At 40.1% G+C, this 13,728-nt stretch overlaps 1 protein-coding gene across 1 annotated transcript in view; it reads right to left on the minus strand.

Annotated features, from left to right (window-relative positions):
- The window catches only part of PLCE1 (phospholipase C epsilon 1), a 247,136-nt gene that overhangs the window by 133,534 nt on the left and 99,874 nt on the right, over positions 1-13,728 (minus strand). Inside the window, exon 2 of the mRNA XM_023754835.1 lies at positions 10,952-11,240. Coding sequence (XP_023610603.1) covers positions 10,952-11,240 — 289 coding nt within the window. The remainder of the gene's footprint in view (positions 1-10,951; positions 11,241-13,728) is intronic.

Here is a 13,728-nt window from a genome sequence, read left to right on the forward strand (position 1 = left end):
CCTGGGTGACTAGGCCATTCCTCCTTTCCCTACTTCCTCAGAACAACTTCTGCTAATACTAGGTCTCTATTTTGGAATAATCATTTATTTTCAGATTCGGTATCCATGAAAGTTTTAAATGTAAACATTTTTATTTCGGGTATACTTTTATTTTGAGTATATTTTTATTTTGGGTACAAAGGGGGCTGGAAGGGGCTGTGCATGTGGGGGCATCTCTAGCTTATTTTTATCAGAATCATCCTTTCGAAACATAAATCTTGTTGTATCATTTCTGCTTAAAACCCTCTGATGGCTTCCCATTGCTCTTAGGGATGCAGACAAGGGCTCTTAACAAGAGCCTGTATTATCTGGCAAACTTTTTTTTTTTTTTGGCTTTATGTGCCTTAGTTTCTTCACATGTAAGAATGGCACTTAAACATTATATAAGACTTTAAAAAACACTTGCCATGATGCCGGGCACACAATGAGCACCCCACAGCTGTTCACCTTTGTCATTCTGACTTCTCCAGATTTTACTGATGAACCCTATATCTCCCCACTCTCCATCCAAACCTCAAACTTGCCATTATCCCTTCTGCCACTGGGCCTTTGCACATACAATTACTTCTGTCTAGAACACGCTGACAACCACTCAGTTCTGTTAGTTAATATCCATTGGAACCTTAGTCCTGAGCTGAAACATCAAGCCTCAAGGAAGCTCTTCTCTGCCTGGGTCAAATCCCCTTTTAGAGGGTCTCACGCAGCCACGTCCTCTCTCTTGTAGTACATATCGTGGTTATAATTTGTCATTTGTTTTGTAATTACTTGATTTCCTACTGGTCTTTAAGCTCCATGTAGGTGGGGACAATGTCTGTTCTATCTATTTTTGGGTGCCTTAGCAGTGTAGGTATTGAATAAATATTTGTAAAGTATATGAATTTCCACCACCAGTGGCCTCTTCTTGGTGTGCTGGGCTGGGGTATGATAACCATAGGGAGGAGGGCTTTCCCCAAAGATATAAAGGAAATGGGGAGTCCTCTCCTGGCTTGAGGCCTGGAGAGTGGAGGTGCCCTCACCCCTTTGCTCAGGAAAGATACTCCAGACCCTCCAAAGCAGGACTATGCAGAGACTGAGGCTGCCTACACCCTTTTTCCTTTTTCTCTTTTTTCAACAACAGTATGAGACCACTTTGCAGAGATACGACCCTCAGGACCACTTGCCAACTGCACCAGGCACATTGGGCATCCATAGAAACAGACCAGAGAGAAAAAGATTCCGTGGCTGCCCATCTCATGGTGGGCCAGTTAGTACCTCCCGACTGGGCAGGACTTCCATACTGAGGCCAATGAAGATCAGAAGTTTAAATGTGCTTTATATGGCTCTCAGATGGTCTATTTTCTACCATCTACCTTTGGCCACACACTGGTCAGAGCTGGGATCAGCCCAAATCATTTTTGTAAATGATGTTTGAAAAATAGTCACTTCTGGTAAATTAACTTTTGATGTTGGTGATGCTCACGGGTCAAATCTGATGGCTTCAAATGTTCCTTCCTGGTTTTAGAACAGGTATCTGTGTGGTAGCCTAGAGGTGTGTGCATGTGCTCATTTATCCATTCATTCACTCAACAAATATTTTCTGAGCCCTCTCCCCTCCCTGTTTTTGTAGAGAGGAGTATATTTGCTTGGTCCATTAGCTATAGGAATCCCTTCTCCCATGTGGTTGCTTATGTGCTATGATTACTCAGCTGTAGATGGGAAGACCCCTCCATCTACCCTCAGAGGTGCCCATATTAAAGAATGCTTGAGAGATCCCTGAAGTCCTCAGAGGTTAAGGAGGCAGCAGGGATATAGGAAATGATCAACTTTATAGTCAGATGGACCTGCATTTAAATAGGGGGTTCCACGTTGTACTTGTCATGCAACCGCACATGCATACAGAGGCTGAGACCTGAGTGGATGGTAATACTGGAGTGTTTCCTAGTGGTTAAGAACTTGGGTTTGGGAATTGAACAGGCTTGGGATGAAATGCTGGTTTTGCCCCTACTAGCTGATCAAGCCCAGTTAAAGGCTTTGGTTCTAGGCTTGGCAGTCTATAACCCTAGACCTTGCGAGTTGCCAGGTCTCTGAAACGTTTTGCACTATCAGTTCCCCTCCGTGTTCCCAATTCATCCACAACAATCTGTGAAATGGATTTTAGATGAGTCTGCTTATTAATGCAAAAATGTGATCCTGGTATAACAGGGGTAAAATACCCTCCATCGTTACCAAGGGTGTTTTTGGTGACTAAAATTGATAGGGAAAGCCTCAGAAGGGTCACACATCTGTTCAGATCTTCATAGAATCACTTCTGGGACTAATATTATAGAATAACATTTTTAAAAAAGTTTATAGTCATAATGAAATACAGAGTTAAAAGATTCAAAATACCAAATTTATGTATTACCAGTTGGCAAACCACTTTAAACATTCCTGAAGATGGTCAAATGGAATTCAGTCCATTAAAAACAAACCACTCTTAAAAATGTCCTCTTACTACTTTAACTGTACCACTAATTTCTTAATGACTTCTTGGTTTTAGCACTCAATTTCAACAGAAGTTTAAATAGTGAATCACACCATCTTGAGATCTCGTTTTTCCTCTTAAATATTTGCTACTGACTCACATGTTATTATAAATAAATTATAAGCATGTTCCATTATGTTCTATAAATGTTCCCATGGACAAGAATTTTCATAGTTCATTTAAATGAGTTTTTGTTCTTTGAAAGGATAAACAATTTAGAAATGCTCAAAAGGATTAGTTACATGTACTAAAAAAATCTCTTAGTTTTATTGTAATGACTAATGCAGCTTCATAAAAATGTACAAATTTTAACTTAAACACTAAATTTTGTATCAATTATAGATTTTTCCAATCCTGGAAATAAGTACTTAGCATCTTTTCTACTCTGGAGGAAAGAAGGATGATATCAGCAAAGAAGTACAAAAAAACAGTTGTTTCTAATACAGGTGAGGGCTCATTTCCCTTAGTGAAATAGGTGTTCACATTTATCCAGGCTCTTAAATGATTTTAGAAAACTCAGACTTCACTGTTGTTTCTCTGAGTATAAAGTTTCAGATAGTTATCTTGCAAATAAATTTCTGGAATATGGCCCATTCCAAGTTTCTTTAACTAGAGCTTGACATTTTTATGACCAGCTCAAATATGGGAACCCTAAGTGACTGTCTGGGGTTTCTATCCTTACCAGTCACTTTTCTGAATTCAATAACTAGGATTTAATAAACCCTTAACTTCTTGATTTCTTGAAGTGATGGAGGTGGGGAAGGGGGGATGGGTAAAGGATCCAAGAATCCTATAAATAATTTTTAATCACTAACAACAAATTCAAAGGACTAGAAATTATTTTAAGAAATAAAATTAACAGTCATCTTAGACTCAGTTCCTTTTATCCCATTTGATCTCTACATTCTATCAATTCTACCTCTTACGTACACTTCTCCGCTGCTTCCCAAGACGTTCTGGTACAGTGAACGTTTTGTGCATTGCACAAAGGTGCTCCCTGGAGTGGAGCAGAGGTCTGAAGCCCAGCCCAGGTGCTGGGCACTAAATGATCTGTGTGGGTATGTGGCTGCACCAGCTTGCAGAGAGCGGGGAGGAGAACCTTTATTGTAATTTTTACCAATTACTAAATGTGCCAGCAACACACTACCAGGAACACTGCCTTAGCAACAGCTTTCTAAATACCTCCAGTTCTCACTGCCCTTTACCTCCACCCACCTTCCACAGCAATCACTCACCTGAAGTATCAGAGACTCAAATTCAGTAGGCTTGGGGGTGAAGCCCAGAAGCTATATGTTGGACACTCCTGCTGGTTTAATTCTGATGCAGGTGGGCTAAGGATGACACTCTGCGGAGCCTCACACCACGCTGCAGCCAAATGGATCTTTCTAAAAACCTAATCTGATCAAATCACATCTTTCCTTAGACCCTTCAGTGCCTCGAGTTACTTACACGGTAAAATCCAAGCTCCTTTTCATGAAATACATCCCCTGAAGACCTATCTTCTCCCCTCACTCCATGCCTCCCTACTTATCATCTGTACTCCCCAAGCTTTGGTAAGAACAGCCTGGTAGACCAGCCATTCCCTGAACACTTATGTCTTTTCCTGTCTTTGCACCTGGAAGCTCCATTCCCTCTGCCAGTTACCACCAGCCCCTGCCCTCCCAGGGGAATTTCCCTTATCAGTCAACACTCCAGATCTCTATTCTAACCCATCAGATGACTCTTCACAAAGTCCAGCTGGGATCCACTGCAGAGAGAAGATTATCATGGGGCAGTGAGAGAGGAGTGGATGGGCTGCTACAGTTAGGGGGGATATGGATTCCCTGAGGCAGCAGGTGCCTGGGAAACTCCCTGAATGTATCTGCATTTTCATTTTGTTTGAGTTTCATATGTTAGTACAATCCACAGTGTCAATCAGTGTTTTATTTCTTTGTTTCTAAAATTATCTCATTCAAATAAGTGCTATCACTTATTTCTTTCTCACAGGATTGTTGTCCAAAGGACAGTCTTAGTTCCCTAGTACTGCTGTAACAAATTACCACTACTAGGATGGTATGAAACAACAGAACTTTATTCTCTCACAGAAGTAAAAAATTAAGGTGTTGGCAGGGCTATGTTTTGAATCTTTCCTTGCCTCTTCCTACCTTCCAGTGGTGGCCAGCAGTCCTTGACATTCCTTGGCTTGCAGCTGCAACACCCCAATCTCTACCTCCTCTATCACACGGCTCCGTTTCTATGTCTCTTTTCTCCTTCTACTAAGGAAAACCGGTCACTGGGTTTAGGACCCACTCCAACTGAAAATGAGGTTATCTTAACTTGATTACATCTGCAAAGATCTTATTCCCAAATAAGGTCACATCATAGGTACTGGATTAGGATTTCAACATTTCTCTTTTGGGGGACACAAGTCACCCCACAAAGAGGACCTAATAAAATCATGCAGATAAAGGGCTTGGTATATTGCCCTTTATATGTTGAGTAAGCACTCAACAGACGGCTCTATCACTGACTACCTATGGACCTTTGGGCAAGTTTTGTAATGTCTGTGGGCCTCAATTTCCTCATTAGTAAACAGCACCACCCTCATTGGACCATTGAATGGTTCGCAATGAAATCACACATGCAAAGCACTCAGAGCAAGACCTGGCACTCAGCAGGAACTAAAAATATGTTAAAAAGCATTGCTATAATTCTATCTAACCCCTACATTCTTATATGTCTAATTTTCAAATGAGTTTAAAATTTCATAATAGAAATGGTAAGTCATCTTGAGAAAATTTTAAAACTATTTAATTCCTCTGCTTGACCTTCTCTCCACCTCCCCGCAAATATATGTAATTATTTTGACTTAGGAAGCATCATGTCCCCAATCATATTTGAGTTAGGTGAGTTTGCTCTCCACTGGTGTTTTAGAGATGCTCCCCTGGTTATAAGCTGGGGTGTAGAGTCATCCCTGGGCATGGAATTATGTTCCTGGATGACACCTGACCACCTGTGGTCCCAAGGCAGAGAGCTTTTGTCCTGTGCCCTCCAAACTTCCTGGCCCCATGAGCTACAATCTCCCCCATCAACTGAATAGCCCATCACTTTATGAATCTCTTGGGAGTAGTAAGGGCTACCTCAGTAGCCTTGAAACCCAATATTACATTTTCTCCTGGGTGAGAAATGTTATTTTACAAGTTGAAGACTTCCAGATGTGATCTTTTGCATTCTTCTGAAAGTTGACATAGCACTAAGCCATAGAGGGCAGTGGATGCATATTTTTTAGTTGATTAACTGGGACAGAAACATACCCCAAATTACATTAATACATACTTTTAACCATGAAGAAAATATTTTCAAGGTCAAAAAGTTGGAGAATTTCTTTAAATAAACTTAAATCTTGGAATTAGAACTATGCATATACCTTTCCTTGCCTAGTAGGCATGTAAAGGGTAATTTTTTTTTATTATGAGGAAGTCAACTAAGATAGTCTTTATAAATGAAATTATTTATGAGGTATAGTCACATAGTTCAAATGTGTGTATATTCCTATTACGACATTGTTTTTATACTTAGAGGTATTAACTTTAGAAAAAGACACAAATAAAATAAGTTAAACATTTTCAGATTTTTCTTTTTTTCATTTTTAAATTGATTTTAGAGAGAGGAAGGGGGGAGAGACAGAGAGAAAGAGAAAGATGGATGTGAAAGAGAAACATTGATTGGCTGCCCTCCTTACCCGCCCCCTGACTGGGGATCAAACCTGCAACCTAGGCCTGTGCCCTGACGGGAAATCACCTCTTGGTGTGCAGGACAGTGCTCCAACCAATTGAGCCACACTGGCCAGGGCAGATCTTTCTATAAGAAACAAAATACTCCCTATTTTCAAATTAGAATATTAAATATGTAGGTTACTTTTGTTTTCATATTATTATTCTACTTACAGTTTATATATGGCCAATAATTTTAATATAGCTATTCTATGTTTACACATATATGCACTCAAACTGCTTAAAAATGAACAGTGGCATTTTCTTTTCTGCTACATAATTTAAATAGAGATAACTAAGCTCTGTCCTGGTTATACATAAATATTTGACCTTTTCATTCATAAACTTATTTAGCAACAATTTGAGAAGAAAAAACTGAGTTGAATGTACTATATTATATTGATTAGTACAACATACACATTTGAAAACACTTAGCTACCTTATATTGAAAATTCTCTTCCTTATTACTACTAATTTTTATAATTTTGCTATTAAGTGCTTTACATCACTATCAATTATCTCACTCTTTTATCTCCCTTTTGAATTTATCTTGTTTTTGTAATTTTCAGTAGGTATTACATTGGAAAAAGAAAAAAGAAACAAAGACAGATGACAGATTTAGAAAACTTCTTCCTGACTATTGACGTCAATAATTCTTTTGACTGCCACTGCTAAACAGAGTTGGACCTGAGAGTCTAGCATTGGTTAATGGGGAGAAGGGGACCTAGACAGAAAGTAGAAAGACCTTAATTGTATTAAACTAGTGGAAGGTCCCTTCCAGAATGATGTGAGCTCTCCATTTTCCATTTTGAGAAAGCACATCCATGTAATCAGGGACACACCCTTGCTGATCAATGCTTCAGATCAGAAAACCTTTCTCATTATTTGGCAAACTTTGAAATTAGTAGACAGACCATCCTTGGTGGCCCTAATGGCATAAAACCAGGAATGTTGTCTACTGATTGTTGGCTGTCTTTCTAGGGCCACCGGTACCACTGGAGGTGTGCAAGCTTATGGAGATGTTAAAGAGTCAGCAGAAGAATCCTGTCAATTACAGTCAAGCTGCAAGGCTGTAGAACTCTGGCCAATCAATCCCTGAGTTACCAATTCTTGACTTGTCAATAATGAACAACTGGTTAGACATTTCCTTCTCCTATTCTCATCTACTATAGGCTACTCCAACCCTCATCTGTAATCATACTCACTTGCAGAAGACACATTGACTTGAGCCATCTGGAAGTCACATGAAAAGATATCTGTCTTCATATTTCTTTTTCACAACCTCGATTCTTTCTAATATCTTTATAGACCTGAGAGCGAACACCTATGTAACATGTTCCTCCTCCTTTTTAAAATTTTAGATTTTTTGTGTGCTAAAGTACATATAACATAAAATTTAGCATCTTAACCATTCTTAAGTGTACAGTTCAGTGGTATTAAGTACGTTCGTACTGTTGTGCAACCATTACCACCATCCATCTCTAGAACTCTTTTCATCTTGAAAATGGAAACTCTGTACTCATTAAATACTAACTCCTCATTGCCCTCCTTTGTCTCTATGATTTTGACTATTCTGAGTACCTCATAGAAATGGAATCATCAAGTATTTGTCTTTTCCTCTCCTTTTTCTCTACCTTCCCAAACTCCATCTAATTAATCAAACATGATCTCTCTCATAAAAGAGGTCATTCTTTTTCACCATTTTCCTTACTCTTTCCTTCTGGGAAAAAATTTTAAACCCTGCCCTGCCCCCTCTCTTCCCTTCTTCATTCCATTTATAAACCTCTTATTTAAAAAAAGAAAATGACAACGAAAAATTTTTTTAAAAGGTGACTGGGATAATTTCCTGGTTCTTTCATAGAGGTATGAGTTTCTGTGTGTAATTAACCATACAAAAGAACTACAGCTGCCAACATCTAAAATCTCTGAAATGGCCCAAGTTCTTTTCAAAATCTCCATAAAAGTTTAAATTTAACTTTCTACTCATCTTAGTTAAAATTATTTCTGTTCAACAAGAAATGTCTTTTAACTCACTTATTGCTTTTTTCTTGGAGGCTGATTCTCAGTATTCTAAAAATTGTATTTTTCTCTTTATCCCACGGGAAGTGAGTAGATTTCAACTGTGTTACATGTTAAAGAGGTGTTTGAGAACTAGAGTCTGTGAACCAAATCACAATATTTAATACTGCTCTCTGGGAAAGTGTTCTAGGTTCCACACAGCTCCTGAGAATTGAACTGCTGGTATTTAAGCCATTTATAAACTGGGGGTTGAGTGTGTGTTATACACTTCCCATAGATTTCATTAGCGATACATAGCTGAAAGCTGTTGGCCAACTCAATGCCACAGGTCACACAGTGAACAATAAAAGCAGCAGACAATCAAGTCACAGCAGCCAGCATGTCATCCAGATCCCCTGCCAGAGTTCAAGACCCAACTAGTGAATATGCTAAACCTATAGATTCTACAAACTCTCCATGACTTCAACCACCCATATAATTTCGGATGCATTTTCTTCCACTGCATGTTGAAGAAACATATGTTTCACTATGGCTTATGACAGACTTTGAAAACCTCATGGCGAGGGCACTGAAGTTAAAAAAGGTTTCCAAGAGAACAAGCCAGAGCTGCAGAAATATGCCTGGAGCAGAGGCTAACCAGCTAATTGTATTATTCAGTAGAAGCTACTTACAGAGGGATATCAGAAACCATTATAGAACTGCAAAACGGAAACTCACAACCCTTGCATAAAACACCAGTTTGGAGATAGTACATTAGCTGAGGGTCCAAAGAGTCCCAGAGCTGGGACTGTTGGTCTATGAAGTTCTGATCTGAACAGGGAAATGCAAATAGCAATTGAGATCAAGTTACTATCAGGGCAATAGCCACATTAACCAGCAGCCTCCTTTTTTTCCTCCCCAAAGGCCTGTGTAAGACTGGAGGCAGCTTGCCTTGGTCTTGGAGATGTATCCCTTTGCAATTAATGGACACGAAAGAAAGTGGCTTTTGCTGTCTCTCATTTGTTTGTTTGAGGCCTCACGTTTCGGGCCAAGCCATTTATCACAGAATATTAACTCCCTCTCTAAACTCTGAACATTTAGAGCCACTTCCACATTTATCTGGCACTCAACTCTGCAGTCCCATGCATGCAAAACTGGCCTCCTCATAAGGATTATAAACAACTTAAAGGCAAGTAAACTGACTTGAACTTCCTTAGGATTTCCCCTAACAACTACATACTGCTGAGCACAGAGTGGGCATCTGATAAACACAGTTGATTAACTCAAGGATAAGGTCCTCACATATCACGGGCATTGAAGCAACGCCAACTCCGCATGCCAATCTCAGTCCAACTTCCCAGGAAGAGTACTGATGGAGAATGTAAGCCTGGCGGTCACCAGGAGCCACATCAAAGTGGAGAAATCTTGCATCCTGTGCACGGGGTACTGCTTACCACCTGGGGACTGTAAGCTCCATGAGGGTAGGAACTATGTTTTGTTCCCTACCCAGCACCCAGCACCTAGTAGGTGCTCAAAAAAATATATGAAATCAAGTTTTGTCCCTTTAGTCTCATGAATCAGTGTTTCTACATCTTTTGTTTTGTTCATTCATCATTTATAACCAATCTACAAAAATAAAGGTAACTCCAGAAAACAAATCAACATGGCACCCACATGGTACACAGGGAGGTGTATACCCCTCCTCAGCCTGCCCAGGGTGTGCATATGTGTAGGGTGGTGTGAGGGAGGCTGGAGAAAGGTCACTGGCCTGCTAGCCACAGGTCTGGGAATTGCTGTGGAGGGACAAGAGTTGCTCTCCTGAAGAGAAATGGCCGGATGTCAGATCAAGCTCCTGGCAGCCCCAGTCAGTGGAATGCTGCTCAATGTGGTCCCTGTCTGGTTGGCAGCTTCCTGCCAGGGAAGGCTGCCAAGCAGGTTGTGACAGCTGTGCAGTGCTCTGACATTTCTGACCTGCCTGCCTGCTGCTCGTGGGAAGCAGCTGAGAAGTTCTGATGTGGATGGACCCGATCTTCCAATGGCTTTCGTTTTTCAGGAGAATGCCTAACTATCTCATCTTTTAAGATGGAAGTCATTGGAAGATGGCCTTTAGCTTTTCCGGTCAACACGAACCTACTGATTCTGTGTAGGGAAAACTACAGGGTGAGGCAAATGTAGGTTTACAGTTATTCATATGGACAATAATACCATAATTAATAAGTAATAATACAAGAATAAACGCTGTGTTTTGTGTACTCATAGCTGTAAATCTACTTTTGTCCCTCCTACTGCATATTTCCTCCTGTTCTCAACCACTATTTTCACCGTGATCACACTTGTTTATGAGCATCTTATCACAGTAATTGACATCTGTCAGCACTAGGAGAAATCACCTGTTTGAATAATTTAAAAAAATTAAAGATAGCTTTTTAACCATTTATTCTTTTGAAAAAAATCAAAATCTTAAGGCTCATTATTTGGAATGTTTACACTTCAACTGATTTTGATAAAAGAATGACTTTTTATATTCTCTTAAAGCAGTTACCTTTATGTAAAGTTGTTTAAAGTGAACTGAATATTTCATCAGGAGATATATAAATGTTAACTTAGATTCTTTTTTGCACTCAAAGATGAAAAGTTAAAAGTGAAAGTTCAGACATACCTTTCAGCATCATTCGTCCGGTGGATCCTCCAAAAGTACTGAGAAGCCCACTTCTTGCTCCTAAAGATGTGGTTGCTTCTAGGAGAGAACCCGTGATGTACTGAGATATGGATGTCCGTTGGAGGGTGGCACGGTACTCACATACGGTGTCTCGGACACATTGCTTTAAGCAGGGACCAACATTAATCCTTTCATAGGCTGTCTCAGAGGCTGGGAGCTTTGTGAAGAAATGGAGAAGAGATCCAATTGTATCTTCTGTTTCTTCTCCCCTTCTCACTGCATTGTAGATCTGTGAATAGCACAAAGTACAGGAAGTATTAATCTAGTTTCTTAGAAAAGCAAATTAACTTGTTGACAAAATGCCAAGATGACTTATTAAGAAAGAAGGTTCAGTCGCTCTAAGCACAAACACTTTTGAGCACTGGACTCATGTATTAACCTGAACATTCTACAGACACCATTTATTTGGGAAAGCTATGTGTAGTTATGAAATAGGCCATTCAAACAACTCTGCTATCAAACAGAGCGCTTACAAGTTGTACCAACCAAAAATATATTCAGCTCAAATTTCTTCTCCTCCTCAGCAAAGCAAAGCTCTTCTGCAGAGGGACGATGCCAGACCTTTCCTTTTTGTCCGTTTGGACTCTCCTAAGTGACTGTCTCAGGTCTGTCTGCCTCCAAGAAATACTGCAACCTGACATTCATGAGGAATCAAACAGAAGTAAGAATGAGAGGGTCATGGGGAAGGAGCAATTCTACATTTCTCTCTTGGTCACAATCCTTCAGTCCATCAGCTTGGATCAAAATCTTTGAATCCTTTTTCCTCTTTCAAACTTCCTCATTTTCCACATCCAGTGAGTTGACAGATCATGCCCATTCTTCCTGTTCTGTCTCTGCCACTATCCTGATTTCCTCTCCCTTTATAACCTGAATTTACCAAGAATTATCTCAAGGAGATTGAACTATTAGGTCAGGGTTCCCAACCATAATTCCAACCCATGCCAAAGCAATTGTTCAACATGCACTTATATAGGTCCTGCTCTATGTGAGGCATAGCATTGAAAGATGTAGGGCCTGGGCAAAGAGTAACACAGACCTCATATACTACAGGATTTCACAATCTAACTTAGAAGATGAGGCCTGAAAATGATGAGGTTTAACATTATTACAGGGAGGTTTGGGGTTTTGTCAAGGTCTCTGGGAAGCCAGAGACTTCTAGGTAGTATATAAGCAACAGGAAGAAACATAACATGGGAGTTAATCCAGCTTTCTGATGGTGGAATAAAGGTAGACTATATTGTGTTGTTGTTTTTATCATGCCACCTTGAGCACCTTGTCATGGTTGTCTTATTATTTATGCATCAAATCAATAAATAATCATTATGTGTTTATATAACAGATATGTGTCAGGCCTGGGTTAATAAGATAGCTTCTCCCCTCAAAGAGTTCACAGTCCAGTGATACACAAAAGAGCTCATAGTGGAGTGGAAACCGAAGTTGCCCTGTCCTGTGACTTCAATGCGTGTCCAGGGAAGAGAAGATCCTCCAATGCCCTCCAGGCCATGTGTGTGCCCCCATGATGCTACACACTCCAAATCTCACCTTAACCAGGACGCACTGGCCCTCAAGAGGATCATTGTTAAGCTGTGCTAGGTCCTTAGGACTTTAGAATGTACCTAAAACACCCCAATTATTCAAACTGCGGATCCTGACTACATTTCTATTCTGCTTTCCTCTGACTACTGGTATATACTTGTCACTTGAAGGCAAAGTGTGAATTCTTTGGCTTTAATTCTCTGTCAATTAAATTTCTGGTGGCCAGTACGGCCATGAAGGTGGTGTGCTAGAACAGAAAGAGCTCGGCTTTAGCATCAGGTATATGGGGTTGTACTCCTGATTCTACCTTGACCAGCTAGAGAGCTGGACATGAGCATGAGCAAGCGGACTTAAATGTTTAGAGACAGTTTCCTCTTCTGTAAAATGGGGATACTAAGGTTCCATCTTATGGATGTTGTGGGTTTCACCAAGACAACAACGTAAAGTGTTCAGCCTAATATCTAGGAATGGGGCCCATTACTACTGGGCAAGAAAAGAATGGACTCCGCTATCCTCAGGGAACAGCAGATGATTGTGTAACAACAGAGCTTAGTCTACGAAATTTATTGTGATGGGGTTATACCCTTACTCTCTTGTGCCACTGGATAATATCATCCTAACCTTATTTGAGCTGCAGAGCTCAAAACATGCTTTTCTCCTCTCAACTCCAAATCACACAGGCAATCTCCAACACAAAGTCTCAAACAAATCCTTCAGAAGTAAATGCTCTGAAGTTCAGGGAAAGGACCCACAGTGAGATCTGGTGGCTAAAGAAGGCTTCAGAGGTAAAACAGATTTGAGCTGTGCCTTGGAAAATAGGCACAATTCTAACTGGAGCAGCTTGGGGAGGCAACTCTCATGGTAAGCAAGGGTGAAAGAAAATGTATGTGTCCTAAGGACAGTAAGCAGAGCAGGGTATTTAGAGCAGAGGAGAAATTAGAAAGGCCAGTTGGCCTGATAAAGGAGATTCTTGAATGTCAAACAAAGAGCTTTAAGCCATCAGAGGTAGAAACTTGTCACTTTTGTTTGTTTGTTTACTTGTTTGTTTTTAACAGAGAAATGATGCTAAAAAGGTTTTACTTTACAAGACTAATATGCTTACAGTTTTTAGTTACTAATGAGTAGACCTAGTTTCTTCTTGCCAAGCTCCTTCATTGGCTCAGATGCCCTTACTCATTATG

This window comes from Myotis lucifugus, unplaced genomic scaffold (assembly GCF_000147115.1).
Source record: "Myotis lucifugus unplaced genomic scaffold, Myoluc2.0 scaffold_66, whole genome shotgun sequence".
NCBI classification, from domain to species: domain Eukaryota; kingdom Metazoa; phylum Chordata; class Mammalia; order Chiroptera; family Vespertilionidae; genus Myotis; species Myotis lucifugus.